At 42.0% G+C, this 20436-nt stretch overlaps 1 protein-coding gene across 1 annotated transcript; it reads right to left on the bottom strand.

Annotated features, from left to right (window-relative positions):
- Positions 1-386: 386 nt before the first annotated feature.
- Positions 387-19821, bottom strand: LOC114855595 (ataxin-7). Its single transcript, XM_029150880.3, has 13 exons — positions 19664-19821; positions 17719-17818; positions 15305-15523; positions 15042-15110; positions 10248-10352; positions 6721-7006; positions 6103-6410; positions 5830-5912; positions 5037-5317; positions 4736-4925; positions 4484-4605; positions 3209-4349; positions 387-2918 (listed from the first exon to the last, which is right to left on the bottom strand). The coding sequence occupies exons 3-13, from the start codon at positions 15513-15515 to the stop codon at positions 2901-2903; spliced, it is 2814 nt and encodes a 937-aa protein (XP_029006713.1). The 5' UTR covers positions 15516-15523; positions 17719-17818; positions 19664-19821; the 3' UTR covers positions 387-2900.
- Positions 19822-20436: the final 615 nt, after the last annotated feature.

The following is a 20436-nucleotide window of genomic DNA, read 5'->3' as shown; positions in this document are numbered from 1 at the left end:
AATATTAATTCTAACCTATTTTTGTTCATGAATTACATAGCAGCCAATACAGAAGTCCAGCTGAAAATGATTTTGATAATGTGTACAAAAAAAAATCTATACACTCCTTTACATAGAATGAATGGTGGATTCATTTTTGTCCTCCCAGACAAGAATTGTATTCTCTCAGTTTCACATTCCAAGTCTATGGTTCTATTAAAAAAAAAGCAAAATTTCCACATAATGGAAACAATGGTCAAGATATCAGTGGAGTTCTAGGGTAAACAAAAAAACTTGATTGAAAACTTTTTAAAAAAAAAAAAACATAAATCCCACTAAACCGGACCAAACCTAAGCTACACACTGATGCCACAAGTAAATCTCCATGTGGTCTTGCAAACTTGGGATTTAAAAAAAAAAACAAAAAAAAAAAACTAAAGTACTGGGCAGCTGACATGCTCAGGTTTTACCACTTTTAGGGTTCATAGGCAGAGTTGAAAGCAAACTCCTAAATACTTCGAACATTCAAGTAAGGTAAAACAACCCAAAGAATACTGTCCCCAAACAGTCAGGGTGAAACTAATTCAGGCACTTTCTTAACTTGATATTTCTTTGAAAAGTTGCAAACTATTTCTCCGAAAGCTGTGAATCAAATTACTAGGTTGGCAACAATAATGCAACAGTTGGATTGTTTGAAGTATTCCTCTAGCAGTAACTGCTCAAGTTCCTTCGGCCTTATAAAAGTGTTTGGATCGTGAAATGAGTTTAAGGATAAAAAAAGTGACTAGAATCTGTGGAAACTAGTTAACTTCAAAAGAATGACAGGCCAAATGGGTCACATAGTATCTTTTAAGTTATGGTGATTTATAGGCAATGTAAAAGGTCTTGTAAAAGCACGTGTGATTGAGACCTTGGAAGGTGAATAAAGGTTTCCTCTCATACAGACGCATGCTACAGTGGGAACACTGGACCTTTGTTCCATAAAGGATTTCAGTACATGATTCATGAGATGCTTCAGCTTCTACATATAGGCGTATTGCATTATCTCAACTTGGCAGTGAACCACTTCAAATAGTCTGTTCTCTGACTTTTCTTTTTTTTTCACTAAATAAATAATGACTTTTTTAACTGTACCAAAAATTTAGCGTGTACGAAAAATGCCTGTGCAAAAATACATATTTCACTATGTACAATCTGTTAACAAAATATGTATTCTGAAATAGGGATACTTCAAGACTAGTTTGATACATAGGCTACAAGAAAAAAGCTCTTAAGATTCTTTAAAAAAAGGTGTCTCTGTTTTTCTCAACGTCTGACATCAGTGGAGGTTCCATAAATCAACCGGCTACCAAAAAGTTCAAATATGTCTCGTGAAGCCATCTCCATGAATCTCGCACCGTAAAACCCTCTTTGCCAAGTGAGCCGTCACCCCAGTGATGTGGGCGAGCGCTGCCTGATTTAAGACTCCATTTTGACAAAGGAATAGAGTAAAATGCCTGGCAACAAATCTCTTCTGAAAACACACACGTAGTGTTACAATGAGGCATTGAAACATTAACATCCAGAGCTTGAGTAGTGGTTACACAAAAGGAGGGACGTACATAAAAGTTGCTCCAGTTTAGACGTACCATACCTGATTCCCGTATTTAGGAAAAAAAATAAGAAGTTACAATTCACATCTACTTGTGGATCTACAGCTGCGTGAGGGGAAAAGTAGGTAAACTGTGGCCATAACAATCTGGTTTGCACAGATTTTCTTTATAACCAAACAGGCAATGCACCATCGCCCCTTCACAAGCAAGACTGTCCACTTCTTAGTTTATAAGAAAAAAATAAAAAAAGGAGTTGGCAAAGCTGACAGAAGCTTTTGGCTGGAGCCTGTGGATAAAGTAGTTATATAGTGCTGTTCACAGTTGGGGGCAGGTCTACTCTGGCTTTCATTTGTTATTCTGCACAATGAAAAGATTCATAGTTAACAGGTGTCCACACGTGGAAGCCTCCTCTCCAACAGAAGAATAACTCCGATGGGCACATCAGGCGTTCTTTTCACATTTAACAACTGTCTTCATCAGGCCTACAAAGACTATTTGTAGTTCAGTGTAAAAAGCTCATAGGAAATCCTAAAAAGGTAACACTTGCATAATTATTCTGGGTAATGAAGAAACTGACCAGGTCATCTCTCTACAGGCTTATCTCAAGCTACTGAGTGTAACTCGTGCTTACTGTATGTGCCGCCAGAGAGGGTTGGACTAATGTAAAACTGAAACAACAAGGTGAGTTTGTGTGTTGTTGTTTAAGGTGTTGCAAGGTAACAGTTTACTGCTTCTCCTGCTCTCTTTTCCAAGGCTTCTGATATCAGGCGTTGGGGGTGTACGCAAGTTGGAAATTCCAGTAGTACAGCAGAATCTTACATGAGAACAATACTCATACACGCACGCACAGTCACACACACACATTCATTAAAAAAAAAAAAAGAAGAGATCGGCTTGTGGTCTCCCCAGTTTGCTCAGCATCATGGTGGCTCGCTGCAGCAGCCCTTAACCTGAACCAAAGGAGTTTTGAACCACAGGTCAACAGGCCCGTGGTTCTTGCTATTGTTCCTCCTACTTCTGATCAAACAGGAAGACCTCTCAAATTTTGCACGAGGGGGGTCCCCGGCTTGCTCATTAGACCCCTGGCACTCGATGCCACTATGCCCACACAGTGCCGCTGTGCCCCTGACACACACATGGCTTTGGGAGAACTAGTAAGGACCACATTGACTTCACTGGGCAGTCCAGATCATCTCCACCCTGAGGATTGTGGGAAGCTGAGAGTAATGTGGGTTAAAAGGCCTCGTGCAGTCCAGAGCAGCATATGGGCTCCTTTGGACTATTCCCTGTCTGCATGCCAGTGCCGTACAGTGAAGTCCAACACCGATGTCAGGGACGAGCCTTTGGCTGTGGAGAAGAAAAAAAATGTATTCAGTAAATGTTGAATCATATCAAAACACCAACAGTTCAAAACCAAAGGTAGTCCGATAATCAAATAGGCTGGATCCACTTCAGGAACAACTTGGTGGTTATAGTGCATGCTATATAACCATAGCAGACCCAGTCTGGGTTTGGACCTTACTAAAAATGTTATAAAACATTCTAAGAAATTATGTTGTGGGGTTGAATGTATAACTTAAACAGGCCGTCATCTTTGGTATTAAAATGCATTTTGGTGTTTAAGGTACACAACTCACCTGATGTAAATGGGAGTTGTTGGGCAGCCCGGGTGTCCCAGGAATGCTCCGCCCATGCTTCCCATGAATATTGTTAATGGCAGGTGACTTGGCCATTTTCGGTCTACCTGGTCCCGGTCCTCCTCCTCCACCAAGACCTCCGCCACCACCACCACTGTTAATGCCACTGGATGCCGGTGAGCTTTTGCGCTTCTTGCCCTCCATACGCCCATCTGAGTGATGGCTGAAGCTGGTGTGGTGGTCAGAGGAGGACTGGTGGTGGACAAAGGGACCCAGAGACAGGGTGGAGTCACTGCTGTTCATCACCACACTCATACGCTTGATGGACTCTGCAGGGCTACCAGAGGGAGGACCTCGTGCAGGAGGCCCAGAGAAGCCACCCGCGGAACCTCCAGAAGGCTCGGCCTTGAGGCTAAGTGAGTTGGTCCGCATAGTAGGGCCACAGTTTAGCCCCACACTGTGGACTCCACTGTGGGAGGAAGATAATGTTGATGACAATGAAGGACCTAATGGGCTGTGGTGGTAGTTGCTCCCTGAGCTGCCAACATTTGCACAGTTCTTCTTGAAAGAGGAGGAGGAAGTGTAGTTGGCATTAGATGAGGAGGCTTCAGAGGAGCCATGTGATGAAGAGAGGAGGGAGCTGTTCTTCCTCTTCTTTCCAGAGGTGAAGCTAGTGCTGCTACTGTTAATGTTGGCTCCACTACTGCCTCCACCAGTGGAATTGGACATGACAGGGGTAGAGGAGCCAGAGATCTCCTTGGCTCTGAACGATGATGAGGACTTGGTAGTGTTGCTGCTGGAGGAGCGGGACTTAACCGCCCGGCCTGAGGCTAGGGAAGGAGTTGAAGAAGAGGACGAGGATGAGTGGGCTGAAGGCATTTGCGGCGACGAAGACACTTGTCGGGCCTGCGTGGTGCCGTAGGCCGGGTGCTCAGCCCCACCCTGTGGGGAGCTGCGGGCATTTAAGGTGGTCCCATAAGAGAGCACTGACTTGCCCTCATAGGATTGGCTATAAAGAGTCTGGGGCAAGGTGGCAGGGGGGCCCAGGAAGCCTGAAGTGGGAGTGCTACCATGGGAATTTGTGCTTGTCCTATGAGTAGGTGCAACAGAGGAGGAGTTCTCCAAGGCCAAGGGGATTTTCCTGCAACAAAGAAAAGCATTTGTGTGAGACCTCTTAGGTAATGAAAAGTCAGAAAGCAAAGCTAGGTTAATTCACAAACAATTAAGAGATTCAACAACCAATTTAAATAACTAAATAAATAAATCTGGACTTACTTCCACATCTGAGAGTTGACATGCTTGTCCATCATTGTGGTTAGGGCACATCTCACTCTGTCTAAACGCCTGTCAAAGGAGTAATAGCCTCTCCCAAACAGTCGACTTCCAAAGGTACAGTACTGAAAAAAACAAATGGTAACATGGTCCTGATCAGCTCGGAATGGATTACAAAATACGTGATAAAATATTTAAATGCATGTAACAAATGTCATGTTGTCCATGCTTGTCAAGGTGAGAGATGGTTCTTACAGCTGCCGGTCGAGGGTGATAACCTGAATAGTGACAGTCCAGCTTGTCGCTGTTGTCCTCCCGCTCCTCGTTCTCCCCCTCGTCACTGGACGGTCGGGAAAACCCATCTGGTATAGTCTGGTGATGATGTGGTGACTCGTGGACTACTGCAGGGTCTACGGGGGTAGTACCTCCGTGACTGTTGTTTAATCTAAATGATCAAAAAAAAAAAAAAAAACAAAAAAAAAAAAAAAACGCTCAATTGTAAGACTATGAGAACAGTAAAGTGAAGTGCTAGAATGTGTTTGAATGCGTCACTCACCGTGGAAGACCAGGGCTGTGGTATTTGGGCCTGCTGACTGGCAAAGGCTTGGTGGCGTCTGGGGCGGGGCCATTGCCATGAGCCACTTGGTGGGCATCATGTGCAGTGGCAAGGTGGGAGGAGGGGTGTAGTTCCCTGAGAGGGGGGGGTTGCTGGGAATGGGGTTGGTGGAGTTCTCGTTCTCTCTCCCTCTCCCTTGCTCTGTTCTTGTGCTCCGCCAGCAACGTGTCAAAGCGTTTCCTCCGCCCTGGCACCGCCCTGCGCTGGCTTAAGGAATGTGTCTGATGGGACATCGGAAAGGTCAGTGGTCCTGATTACTGTTTGGCAAGAGGGTCTACCTGTGCTCCACTGGGCCTGGTTTGTGCTTGACACACAGTGTTTGGACATATGTGACATTTTCATGGCCGGGGGAAAAAAATCACAGCTAACCATTGTTTAACAAACTTTAACAGAGTCTCTTTTTTTCCCCCGTCTGGAATCCGATTAAAACCCGATTCTACCTTAGAGTATAGTCTGTGTACATAAAGCACAGTACAGCTTATCCCTCTGTGCGACAGAACTTCATTGTTGTCCAAAAACTATTTAATGTCACATACCACTGTACCCAAAATATGCTCCAGTGCACCAATCTGCAGCTGAAAACAGTCCCTGACAAATGCACAATTTAGTTTTGAGGACAGCGTCCAAGCGCTTGGTCCAAACAGCAGCAGACCACAGAATCTAAGGCATCTCAAAAACAACAATGTCCAAAAACAAAAGGAAAGATGAATACATATTCAGAAGAAGTGCTTACCTTGCATGTTAGAGATCTTGTGCATGGTTTCCTAGTTGTCATATCCACAACGCCACAGTGGATATCTGGATTGAATTCACGCTCTGAAGACACAGACACACAAAGAAGTGAACATTTGCCTTCAAGCACTGTGCACAATCACGGCTTCTGTTGATCTTTGCTAAACTCCAACTTATATTATGTTTAATAATAATTCAACATATTTCAATTAAATCTGATCTAGCAATACAAGACCATACAGTTACCAGAACAAAACTGTTTCATCTTACTCACCTGACACTTTCTTGCTAATGTGGCGTCTGCTACTGGCGCTGTCCTGCTTCTTGTCCGAGAGGTGGCCCTTGCCGTTGGGGATCTGCCCCGGGGCCAATAATGGAGGCTTTGGTATGGAGGGACAGTTAAGGCCTGGTTTAAGGGCTGGAGAGGAGGTGGTGAGGGTGGTAGTGTTGGAGCTCACAGTGGTGCTAGAGGAGAATGTGGAGGAGGATGAGGTGGTGGCGGGGGCAGATGGGGTCTGCACCAGCTTAGATGAAGGGTCCACCCTCAGATGCATCTTCTCCACTTTGACAGCCGGAGTGAGGCTGGAAGAGAAGGTTACAGAAATGAGGAGGGCAGCAAGGAGGAAGCTGAGAGTTAGACACTGAGCCAGTGAGAAACGCACGGTTAAGAGACAGATGTGCATGCATGAATGGGAGCTGGAGAACAAAGCAGACGGTCATACGGTCCGTTTATCACAGCCACAAACCCTTAACACAGCTGAAGTGAAATATCTCTATAAATATATATATATATATATTATAATCTACCGACTATTTCAAGCAGGAATCTCAAAACAAAAACGCAGTTAGTCATACTGCACAACCCAAGCAGCACATTGCTGTTGTCCCTTACATTTTGTCTGGCTGGAGCACCCTGAAGGGTGCAAAGGGAGGTCGTCGCTGAATGCCTGGCAACTTCTCTTTGGTTCTCTTCTCTTCTGGCTTGAGAAGTTTTGGATTGGAGGAGGACATCAAAGAGGAGGATAAGCTAGATCCAGTGATGGAAGGTCTGCCTCCACTCGCTAATCCAGCAATAGCCCCTGAGCTCAGCCCAGACACAAGCCCACTGCTCCGGCTCCTGCCTGACACGGAGAAGGGCGACGTTGAGGCCTGCTTGCTGGCTGAACTGTGTCTTCTCTCTGGAGTGAAAGCATAAACACAAAAGGTGAGAAAGAAGCCAATATACATGGTAAGTCAATCAATTTGATGAGTAAACCAATCTATGAATTATGGGCAAGTGGGTTCATATTTGACCACAAACCAGGGAAGAAATACAAGACACATGAACACAGAAACCTTTCTGCCCGTGGTGAGCACTATACCTTTGTGATTCATGCCAACTCAGCCTGAAATAGAACAAGTCAATGGGTCAAGAGCTTAATTTCCAGCCCTAGCTTCTCAGAGCAGCTACTGTGCAAACTGATAAAAGGCAGCAGGAAGCAGAAAGGGTTAGAATGGATGGAAGGACAAAAATAGAAGGCTGCTTACTGGCTCACTAAAAAACAGATTTCAAAATGAACAGAATTGGTTCTTGAGTCACAGAAACACTGGTATACAGATTTAGAAGCCCCAACAGGTTGCCTGCTACCAGCAGCCACAGTGGGGTGAGGCTAACCATTGGCTGGGCTTCACAGGAAAACAAACAGGGAATATCAACACTCATGCACCTCCTTCACATGTCCAAACTGCTTAGCCTTCTTCTATTTTCCCTCCTCTTCAAATGTTTTCAAGTGCCCTCTTGTCACCTAAGGGCCTCTCTCTACACACCCATTAACAACACACTCTAGATCTCCCTCCCTCCCACTGCTTGGCAGCCGAATAATCCAAAACCCTTTGTATCTCTCCATCTCTCCCACCTTCCCCTGCTGTCGTGTCCTGTCTCGATCACAATTGACAGCACACCCTGTACACAAAAAAAGTAGCGTCAGGAAGCCCCAGCGTGACACCCTCTGCTGTGTCCACACAGAAATCAAGAAGCAAGAAAAATGTGTGTGTGTGTGTGTGTGTGTGTGTGTGTGTGTGTGTGTGTGTGTGTGTGTGTGTGTGTGTGTGTGTGTGTGTGTGTGTGTGTGTGTCTGGTGGCAGACAAGAAATAAGAGGCCTGTTCTTATTCTTATTTACACTGCTGAACAGTTGGCATAGTGTGATGGCCTCAACACTGTGGCTACAGGCCCCAAGCAAAAACTGTAGCATAGGCCAGTTTGAGTGAGCAATTACAAATATAGACAACAAAAAAGGCCTTAAAGCACAAATAAGACCTAGAGTCTAGACCGTGTGTGTGAGCAGAGCGACAGGTTCATAAACGGGTTGATATGATGGCAGTGGAGCTCGCAGCTTTCTGTCCTGCAACGTGTGTCACCCCTGCTGCGATCAGCCTCAGCCAAGAAGTACAAACACCTAACGGGAGACAGATGGGCTCAAAGAGGCACGCTTGAATCATACAGGGAACCATCTTAGTGGTGCTGAGGATGTGCCTTTGTTCAACAACCACTTCCCATGTCTCGGAAAACCAGAATATTTTAACCTTGTGCTAAAATGAGACGTGGACAACAGGATTCCATACAATACTGTAGTTCATTTTATTACTAGTCTCCTTTTACTGTAGTTTAGATTGATGACCTTATAAGAGAGATACGGTCGAGAAACGTTCTTAGAGAATATGGCTGTAATGTCATCTGCTAAGTTAACAGCTTTCCAGCAAGAGCTTCCCCAGCACCTCACAGTAGTCAGGGAACTGTTGGCTATCTTACAAATCCTTACTCAGACATTCACTAACTCACCACAAAACCCGTCATGCTTGATGATATTAAAGAGGCTGCGTAACATTCACTGCAGCATCACCGGACTGCTTCACGCCTGTCAAATGTGCAAGTGGGACCAAACAAGATCTCTGTTCCGTGGAAAATGGCAATCAAGCCACATGGTGCACGGCTGTGAGCACAGGTTGTATTAGAGGATATCAGGCCCTCAAGTCACCCTCATGAGGTATGATGGGACGATTAGTCAATCCGAGGTCATTTTGTAAGGCTCCCTGCATTTTCCTCTGTTACACTTTACACAGGGAAGTTCGCCTTTTGCCTCTCCGCTACACTAGTTTTCACCTATTTTCAATAAAACAAGTGAAAAATATGCACAATCACAGTTTAATTAAAAAAAGATTATTACTGCCTAGAATGATGTGGCCAAAAGCAGGCTTCTGTGTAGATTGAAATACATCAAAATATAGGCATCTTAACACATTGGCACTGACTGACCTGGCTGCTGTTTCTATAGTTATTATTAGGCATTAACATATAGAAAACAATCTTAGAAACTCCTCGCTCTCAAATCACTGTTTAATTTGGATGCTTGAACTTCACGGGGCTGTTTGTGCACACTTTGCATCGACACTACCACCACATTCCAGATGTACACAGCCACCTGCTGTGATGTTGTCAGCGCTGTTTTACTTGACAGACACCGTAGTGACCCTCCAGTGTCCGTCGACTTCTTAGTCAAATCCAAAGACAGGTTTAAAAATCTAACTGGATGCTGCAGTGCATAATTAATAGTTTTGGTCCAGGCAGACTTGTTTTCTGTCTATTTAGCTTGTGTGTGTTGTTCACACACAGTAACAGAGACGGTCGCTTTAGGAGCTGTGTGTTATATCTCCCTCTTGTGGTTACACCTGACGAATGTAATTGCTGTCACACCGGCTTAAACGTATCAATGAAAGGAACTCAGTGGCTCAATTCAATCCACACTGTGGCCAGGACCAAGTGAACCACAATGGCAGCAATGATGTAAAAAGGTGTACTGCATGCACCTAGTCTGATACAATCTGGTACAATGTTTTAAGATGTAATGAACAGACACCTCATCCTCCTTTTTACACTTACATAGAGCCACACAGTCTCTTTAATTAGCAAAATATTATTAGGTACATATAGTTACCAAGAGGCTGTGTATCTGACACTAGCTTAATTCCCAAATGTTGCACATTGTAGCTTCACTTTACCAGGTGGTTATAGGTTCTTCTTCAAGTCAGGTGCAACTATCACTACATTGCCTATATTGATCTACAGTTAATCCATTTAGTTTAGCACTTTAAAAGATCTAAGATTAGATACACAGAACTCCCTCATCAAATATTAACCGTAGCAATGTAAACATAAACACATCAATAAATAAGGACAGTTTTACAAAAAACTCTCCAAGTCTGTGTTACTGGATCAGGTTATTACGGGAACCTGGTGAGACCATTTAAAGAGGGATCAGAAGCCAGACAAGAGTGTGAAGAATATAACTGTTGCTTTGATTATATGGGTTATATCCTGCACTCATAATAGATCATACTATTAATAATGTTCCCGTAAATATGTGCACGTGCAGGACACTTACCACAATGTGCTTGGAAGGCTTGGGGCTTGACTACCTGACTGCAATGGCTGCACATCACCAGGTAGAAGTCGTCCTGTGCGGGGCACTGTCCGAATATAGGCATGTCTGTGCACAAGGGAACAATCAAGCAAAGAGGGCACAAGTCAAGGAGAGGCAAATAAAGTAGTGTTTACCTGGTGCCCTAGTTTGTCGTTGGACCTACACGTACAAGATATTTTGTTGTCATAACACTGTCATAGCGCAAGAGGTGTAATTTCCAGTTTGATGGCATCGTTAGAAAGAAAATTGAGAATTTTAAAAACAGTGGATTCAAGACAAGCTAATAAGTAAATACAGATTACTCTCAAGTACACTTTCTGTTTACCATGGAGAACACGCTGCAGTGATAAGAAGCAGGGCAGAGTCAGCAATCCAAAGGTTACCCGCTGTCAAAGAATGTGTCCCAGATATAAACAAAACCAACACTTATATATATATATAGCACAGAGGGAATGACTTGAGACTATTATTACTGAGCCATTACTGAGAAACATAATTCTGCAGAGAAGAGGTTTACTCCTTTTGTTATTTTCAAGGAGCTTCTCTGGTTTTATTTGGTGTAAACTAGATATATTAGGGCTTTTGCATTTTGCATTGTTGGACGCATCTGGACAACATCCTCGCCTCAGGCTTTTGAAAATGATAAGAGGGGTTTGACACTATTTTGATACATCAAACCATCGCCTGAGTATAAAAATCAAAACTTCAGCCCCAATACAGATCCAAAAACATGGGGTTTTGCCTGTCAAGTTCTGAACGTTTCATATGAAGAGAAATACTGATTCATAAACACTGATCTCCCTAATCAAGTATTATAGCAGACCACCTTATCTTAATCAAACGTGTGCTTAACATGGAAGCCAAGGTTAATAAACATGAACACAAAGCATCTGAAAAATTATAAATATAACTAAAAAAACTAATTTTGAATGATGCACATGATTTCGTTATTGTTTACTTGAAGCTCAAGTAGAAAACCTAAAGCAGCACAAACGTAGAAGAAAATATAGTGTAGGCACGCATTGCAAAAACACAGGGAGGTTTAATCGTCTCCAACACCACTAGTGACACAAAAGCATTACCCGGTCTGACACTTCACAAGCCACTCTGAGGCAAAACAGAAGGAAGCGCTGCTCCTCACCAGGATGTGATCAAAAGTTACCCTGGTGCAGAAAACCAGAAAACACCTAATTAAGGAGGCTAATTAAGAGACTGCCTGTGGTGCCATTATGAGTTGAGCAGAGAAGCGGACGCAAGAGGAAAGAAGTGGACCCCTCTCCAATACCTACTATGCCAAGGGTTCTCCAAAGTCACCCGTCGAGTGTGGACGGGATGAGGGCCATTAAGCAAAGATCATATCAAGAGCCTACATGGTGGGTTCTTTCTCAGGGCCAGTGGAAGCCTGATGTGCTTGAAGGCTGATGCTACTTAATTCACGACAAATTTCTAAAGCCTCCTTCAACAACAACGGAGAGGATCGACTAATGTTCGTAGCAGCTGAAGTCTGCCACAGAGGACGTCATTTAATGAACAATAGCAAGAAACATATACAGATTATTTACTGAGTGACAGTTGCAAAAGCCCAAGGCATTAAAGCAGGAGTTGGACGTCTGCATGTAGGTCCTGGGCAACTTTTCTGTTGTCATTCACGCATACAAGTAGAAAATCTAAGTAAGAGCAAACATATGTGCCAAATCAAAAGGTTCCTATGCATTTGTACCCTCTACAGAAATAGGTCAAGAAGTGTGGAGTCTAACAGGCCAACCATTAGTCATCACCGGATCAATAGCAAGGTCAAATGAGACCCACTCCCAAATTACTGTTGCTGTTCACTTGGAGCATTCACCAAACTAGTTATCTAACTACTGAACCAACATGACTACAACACCCTGCCACAGTCACTGTACCACTAAGACGAGCTCGCTATAAATGTGCTTTAACGCCACCGCATGCACCCCATTCTGAATCTCCATTTTCTCCCTGTTTTAGTAGGGAATGAAAAAGGACAGAAAGAGAAGGGAAGTCATTGTGAAGGTCAAAAAAGAAACAAAGCAGTAAAGCCACACAACAAGCAGGATGGAGGTGAAAAACATAGAAACAGCAGCAAAAACAAGACAAGCCTCAGCGAGACAAAGACAGCGAGCAAGAGGGCTGCGCTCAAGCAGGAGAACGCCTGTGAGCGCGAGACGGGAAAAAAGGAGAGTCCAGTTAATTTCAGCATCCTCATCCATGGCAGTGATGAATGATCTAGGTGGAACGGTTCGCAGCCATGGCTGCGCCTGAGCAGCAGGCACGCTAGCAGCATCTGACCAGGGGCCGACACTGGCACTACGCTTTCCCAGCTTCCCTAAATGTGACGCATACATGTAGAATTTGAAATGAAAAAAAAAAAAAAAGCAAAAATGCAGATGATTCACCAACTCATTAATTGCCATACATTTTTACAACGTGCGTGTGGATCATCTGTGTGTTAGTGTGACACCACAGGAGGAATCTGGTGGTGAGTCATGGCAGAGAGGTGTAGTCATCCACTTGTAATACCCCGACTGCACACACACGTCTGCCACAAGCTGTTGAGTCTCATGACATAAACAACAGTAACTGACAGACGCTACCTAATGACACAGACATGTTACAAGTCAGTTGTGGTACATGACCTCAGAGCCTTGAATATTTAATGGCTCTTCAGTATGTGAAGAGCAACTGTTAAGTGAACACCTAAACACTTAGTTATTGCATATCACACTATTAAATATTGTGTTCATCGCAACCTTGTGTCTGTGAGTACGTAGTATGAAGCCGACACCTGCTGCTAAAATGGTGCAATGGCCTTAGAGCATGCAAACATGCCACAGGGTTGGCCAGTGCAAACGTGACTGGATCTGTGCTGTGGCAATTAGGATGAAATTAATCCTTGACTTTACCCCAACAGAAACACGCAGGTGACATAAGGCCAGAATAATGGGAAGTGAGGAACACCTAGTTGGAGACGAGATGTATGAGCTGAGCAAAGGATGCTCCAACACACTCCCATCACATCACTGTTCAAACTCGCCTAATACTGAGGTCTTTCAAATTCAATAATACCTTCTTAATTACAGATTTATTTATTGCCAAATTATAAATGAAAATAAGATGTGGGTGATGGCTACACCTAAGACATATTGTTACATTTGAAACAAAGCTCAAAGAAAAGATGCAATAATTTTAGAGCCCTACTCAATGCAATCACCATCCCATAAAAGCAAGGTCACATTTTGACAGGGCCCGTTCATGTGTCCTTGTGAGGGAGACAAGAAATCTCACAGCAGAGTGATTAAAAGACTGTGAGGATTTCTTGGTGGAATAAACAAAAGTAAATGTTTGAAGAAATGTTTGGTCAGTTTATTGGACATGATTGGACAGAGCTCTTTTCATTCAGCGAGTTACGCCACAATCTACAACTGCTGTAAGAACAAAGACATTCATGCTTAAATTTCATTTTGAGTTAAATACATTTTATTTTAGTATTTTTTAATGTATTCCAGCGCTAGGAGAGCAAACACAGAGTGTCTTTTTTGAGGACACACCTGATGACCCAGACCAGATTTTAACCCAGGCATCCTCCATATAAATCTAATGTTCTACACAGAAAGTGTGTTTGCAAATGATCATGCCAATTGTCAATACCATATATCACTTTGGTGTGTTCTATGTACCACACGAACTTCAGCATGTTAGAACATCTGTAATTAAACAAAATTGTAATTAAACAAAAAAGTATAACAATTTCACTTTGGTGGTGAAGCCTGCACTAAATCCGGGCCTGCCAGCAGGACAAATCAGCTAACGCTAATCAAGGCATTTCCAAAAATAAAATTGCAGTACAAAGTGCTGTGAAGCGTCACTGTGGCTCAGAAGCCAAGTGATGTGTACTTCTGACAATGTCGGTTTTACGACTTACACCAGTTCGTGCCGTTTCTCTTTGTTCTACCGCGACTGAACACTTTCGTGTTTCGGCTACAACAGTTTTAACCTTCACAGAAGAAGAGCCTATTTGCTAAACCTAGAACACATTCTAAATTTTGAGAGAAAAATGCTGGGACAACCAGAAAGTAATCAACTCATCAGCATGATCAGTGCGAGTTTACATTTGTCAGATCTGTGTTTGGCATTTATACAATGACGGTTACAGAGGAAGTAGTTGAAAGAACATTTAATGTTAGCTTATGTTTAGCATTTGAGCCAGGTTTGTGTGTTAACCAGTTGTTCATATTTGTGACTAAGCAGTGACTTTTTACAAAGAGTAGTATTGTAACAGTCAGTTTATCACCTGGGATTAAATTCTATTAACTTTGAATGCTTTTGCTACTTTAAAAACTATACAGGCAAATCTCTGTTATCTTGGGATTGAGGGAGAAAGCAGAAAATATGCCCATAAGATTCATTTGTAAAATGGCAACTCGATTAAAAATAATCCTAAAACTGACACATGACAGTTACTATGGGCCTCCACTCAACCACACTGAATCTAACTTGTTAGTGTGTTGTTTATTTTAGGTACATATGTAAATGTCAACTAACGCAGGACTGGCTGACACGTTTCCCACATTATTTCCGGGGATCTAGTCAGTCATAACGCGCATGATTTACAGTAGGTTTACATCTAGCCGAGCGACGCGTGTGAAGTCTTTGGACCCATGTGTGCGCGTCTGTGAGCGAACCCCCCAAGATCCAAAATACACCTTTGGCCCTAGAGGTAACAGAAACACTCACCTTCTCTGCACAAACGCATGGCTTCTCGATTTTTCCCCAAGTCTTTGAAACTTTCCTCCGATTCAGCACCTGGAAACGAGGCGATCCGACACACAGACAAATAAATAGTTGCACTTGCTCGCCTGCCCGTGCTGTTGCTACCAGTAGCGTTTCTCCGTATTCCACCACAAACTGCATGCAAACGGCCAAAAAAAGGACGGGACTGGCAACTGTCGCGCTCTACCTCGCTCCGTCGCGCACATTCGGGACGCTGGGGGACTCACCGTCGTTGCCGTGGAGTTTGGCGACGTCGACCCAGTTGCTCCAAGGCTGTCCCAGCATTATTTCTGGACTAGGCAAGGATCTCCGCTCCGCAACAGTCGCCATTGCTGTGGAGCCTTCTCCCCGCTGGATCTGCTGCTGCTGCTGCTTCAGCTGCTGCTTGGCCGCTCGGCGCTGTTCCCCCCTGACGTCATCCTCGGCCCTTTCCGACATTCTTTCCGCTACAATGTAACAACACAAGAGTCAGCGTTGGTCGGGCTCGGGATAGGAGGACTTCTTTGCTGATTGACACGGGTAAACGCGTGTTATTTCAACGCGCCCGCCCCCCAACAACCCGCCTGTGCGTGCATAGTAAAGCAACAAGTACAAAGCTTATACAACGATCCATATTCCGAACCGAACCGACTCCCCGGCAGGTCATCCGGAGGTTTCTGGGTCCTTGGCAAGCGCCAGCTTTAATGTCTTACACTCAATGCAATGTTTAACGACTTGTCCTGGTGGTTAGTGTGAAAGGTGGCTTATTAAATAGCCCATGACGATCCCATTGCCTCACTGGTTGCAATGTAATGTGTAGAATTTTATCATTACATCACTCACCTACACAAAAAGCATGGTGTTGTATTTTGTAAGTACATAAAGCCTGCAATACAAACTGAAAACAACTGATAAGCAGCTAAATGTCAGCAGAGCCTGCTTGGATTTTTTTTAATGTTTAAAGCTCCGCTGTGAAAATCCACAGCCTCAGTTTTATCATACTGGGCTCAACATAAATTAGTGTATATCAGTACATTGAGAACCTAAAATTAATAATCTCTGTTCAATTTCAATGGTTGCACTATAAAAAATTGCATTTCATTTTTCTCTTTACCTTCATCAAGAAATATCAGCATTTAAACCCATATCAGTTATGAGACGACACAAGGCAATGCACAGTAGGAGTCAACCTTCATGTTCTTGCACGTCTTTGCAGCAACATCAGGACAACAGAAATGCATATACTTACGCCTCGTGCCATTTAACACATCATGCTTTGCCAGTGTCATGGTTGATGTGCTTCCTCAAATTATTTACAGATCCATCTATATTGACATTGTAGACCAGCTATCTTTAATATAAACACAGTTTGCGAGATACATTAACGTTAATCAGTGACACCCGCTTGTTGGGCCTGTTTTTCAAACATGAGAGGAAGTTATCTCCTGTCAGGTTTTCTTTACTTTCACTTTCAAACCATGAGTTGATTTACAGTAATTATATACATCTTCTACTGATAAAAGCTGACAAGCAATAGGACACTTTTTTTTAAATACATTTCTATTTCAGCTGAAATTTTTCAAACGTCTGTTGTTACTATTAAGTGTAAAGCTAGAAACTTGTTTGACCACGACAAAATTACCACAGATCAAGATTCTTGTCATGAAGTTGCTCATTCATTCCAACAATTTAAAAGCATAAACATTTTCTATTCTAAATTAGAAAATACATGTCCATACCATGACTTTCAGAATATTCAGTACTTTACACTGTTAACTGAATTGTCAAAACATAAGATGTCACAAAAAAAACGTAAAACCGATGCCCAACGTTGAACCTAAGTTGGTCAAGGACATTTAACTTTATTAATTATATGGATATGCAACTGGGTGAGAAGAACAATCCAGACACTTATTAAGATGGTGTATTTCTTCTGAGAGACAAGAATGTTCGAATTACAATTTAATTCAAACCTTGGGTCAACTTTTAATATTCCAGTATAGTGAACAGTATATGAAAATACCCACAGTGTGTCTGCATGAATCAGTTGTCTTTAGCCTCTCTAGCACACAAGTCCTACTATTAGTCCAAGTATATCTACACCGAGCAACAGTGAGGTTTGATACCAGATGTTTGGTCTGTTTTAAAAAGCATCCTAAATGCTTAATCTCAGAGAGAGGGAGATAATTCACAGGATTTCCCTAACCCCCTTTTGTATATGCACTGTAATCCAATGTTAGTATAGAAGATTTATTCTTTTGCTCTGTTATGTTATTAAAGTTTGATTAAAAGGCATTTGCAAATGCTCACACTTAAGATACACATTTCATGAAACATTTCAATACTACACATGTCGTGGAAGATATTTGCTGATCTGGCGTAAGTGTATTAGATTCTGGATCATTTAAAGGGTTTTCCTTACTTCTGCCATGTATTGGCTGTCAATCCTACAGTGTACACAGTCGAGAAAACCTTTACCAAATCTGCTTAATATGCAAAGTACACATTAATTTATGTACTTAGTTGTTTTATCTATTTTCTGATAATACCAAGCAATCTTCAATCTAAACATACATTACATTTGTGTATACAAATAGAAACTGTATAGCTACTCTGGCTGATACTTAATATAAATGTGGTGGTGTTAGCTGTGAGAGCTTACCTTGGAAAAATATGATTAAAAGGAACTTTATTTTTACTCAATCAGTCGATCCTCATCAGTTTAGATATTTGCTGGCTGCTACACACACTGGAGATGAAATCTGGAGACACACATAAGCACACACCAACAAGCATTGAGGAAAGACAAGTCAGTATCAGTTATTTAAAGAAGTGAACGGGGAATTACAATAGGGGGTTTAAAAAGTAATGCTGTTCTTCCGAGGCTTTGCCGTGAGAATTAGCCCCGTACAGTAATCCAGTACATTAAGTGCTATCCCAAACCACTGCTACGTAATCTCTTTTAAAGACTAATAGATAATAATAAATCTTTTTGTTTTCTTATATAAAACATACTGTGATATATTCTCAAAAGGTAGCCAATGACTCAATTCTGCAACTTTTTTTTAAATATACTTTATTGAGCTCTCAGTGAGAAATAGAGCTGGGCATTTTAACCCTCCACCCTTAGGGGAAAAAGTAAGCAGTCGTGTGTGGCACCCAGGGGGCTAGAGTAGCCATCTTGCTGGTGAGTAAGACCGGATTTTAACCCAGGTCTCCCACATTCCAGTCCATTACTGTACCAATGGTAACATCTGAGTCTCTGAACACACATTTAAGTCACTACATTCAACACCATTTTTAAATTTGGATGAATACAATTGTCTTGAAACTATTAATATTTCATACATTACTGACATTAACATAATCAAAGACTCTCATCAGACCATTGCTAACTCAGAACTGCTTGTGATGATTAAAATGCTTATGAAAGCCCTGTTGTTACACCAATTTGAATTAGTCTATTTAGGGTTCTGCATTTACCCTTCTCATCACCTTTCTAATCAGCCAACGTTTACTGCCACTTCGTCAATTTCAGACCTACACTTCTCCACTTTGTCTCTAACCTAACAATGTCCCAAGTACTTGCCTCACATCCTCCCCCCACCTAGTAGTAATTGCTCCATTTCTGGCACACACAAACTATGCTAAAATTGCAGTGTTTATGCGAGAGTAAGTAATAAACATTTAGGTGCAACAGTTGGGGGTGCCACATCGGTTAAATCAATGTCCAACTACTAACTGGCTTTTCAATATCACTGTGCTTCACAATATGAAGTATCACCTGGCATTCAAGCAACAGTTGTTGTGTGTTGTTTATTGCTAACATGAACCAAATTCTAACAGAATGTTGCTTATTGCTATTGAGCAATTACCCAATTATATAATTATGTGAGATAAATGTGTACAAACACAACAAAATATATTGTACTGATTGAATGTCATTTAAATACACCAAAAACTAAATTGTTACCCATGTGAATTTTTCATACACACTGACAATGACTTGAATTTAAAAAGAAAGCAATGGAAATAAAACCTTGACCAAACAAATATCCCTGTGTACATGACATGGAATTAATCATAGCTTTCCCTGACTTTAATTGTCTGGTGGCCTCTACATAGAAAGCATGTCAAAGGAAATAGTTGGCCAAACATACAAGTTGATGCCTTTAAAATCACAATATTTTTGATTGACAAGCAGCTGAACAACTAGACATGACACCCCAGTGAGTTAGAGAACATTAGTTAGCAGGGATCAACGAGAGCCTCCAATTTTATTGGCTAGTGTTGTTCACACCTCTACTACACATTAACTAAACTAATGCACGTTAATAAAAAAAGATTAAAAACTGAAAAAGCAAACTTTACGTTACCCGCAAGCATTATGTGTAGAAACATGCAATGTGTATGAGGATTTCTGTCTAGAAAACCGACCCCATTCAGTGAGGGTCTGTGACTGGTACTAGTGGAGCAGTGGTGGCTACATTAGCCTGCTAGCTAAACCCTGTAGACAGCCATGACTAGCGTTAGCGAGGAAGCTGGTGGAAGCCTGACAGCAAAAGTCATTAGCAGTCGTCACAGGTCGACAACAACTTCACTCTTACCAAGGCTCCGTATGCTCTGGACGTAGACGGCACACCAGGCGAATAGATATCAGCTGGATGCACTGGTTGAAGGAGACAGAAGACGATGGGAAAGAGCGAATGCAGTGCTCAGCCTCTGTGGAGGTCTTCACCTGGTGCTTCCATGTCTGTTTACCAGACTGCATTCTGGGACAGAGACGTCACTTCACCAGAACGCACGCAACATACACAGTCACAGGATCTTTCTATTATCAGACACTTTCTTTACCAAAATTCGGAAAATGTGTATTACAAATACGGAAAAGACTGTGTTCTATGTTGCACTGTATAGGGGTGTATTGTTTGAAACTTTTAATCAACAAAAGCATGAATACGTTTCTTAGACTGTGCAATGTTGGAAACTTATTAAGTATTTTTTCAGTGCATTTAGAATGTTGGTTAGATGAAGACTGGTCATTTCTATTTTTTTCTTTAGAGAATACATAATTTTCACAATGTTAAGATTCACAAGATCAAATAAAATGTTTCTCGAAAAGCTAAAATGTTAATTAGCAATCACAACCTCAAGAAGACCTAAAACAAGAAATAAACTTGGCTACTTTGATTTTCTTAAATGCTTCACATGACCTTGATCATTTTTCTTTCTATAATTTTCTTTTTATTTAAAGTGTATCTGAAGGTTTCAAAATAAAAAGTATCTAATTGCCTTTTCAATAATTTTTCTAAATTTATATTTAGTTTCATTATTTTTTTCTTTTATATGTAATTTTTATTTATTTATGGCTGTTATTATT

This window comes from Betta splendens, chromosome 5 (genome assembly GCF_900634795.4).
Source record: "Betta splendens chromosome 5, fBetSpl5.4, whole genome shotgun sequence".
Lineage (NCBI taxonomy): Eukaryota > Metazoa > Chordata > Actinopteri > Anabantiformes > Osphronemidae > Betta > Betta splendens.
Note: the sequence above shows the minus strand (reverse complement) of the source record. Positions and strands in the feature narration are given on the sequence as shown.

Bases quoted from the DNA above. Each gene is read 5' to 3' on its own strand.
- LOC114855595 (XM_029150880.3), bottom strand. From the start codon at position 15,515: ATGTCGGAAAGGGCCGAGGATGACGTCAGGGGGGAACAGCGCCGAGCG. The intron at 10,353-15,041 runs GTGAGTGTTTCT...CCTTGTGCACAG, and splicing joins CATGCGTTTGTGCAGAGAAG to ACATGCCTATATTCGGACAG. The intron at 5,318-5,829 runs GTAAGCACTTCT...ATGTCCCATCAG, and splicing joins CAAGATCTCTAACATGCAAG to ACACATTCCTTAAGCCAGCG.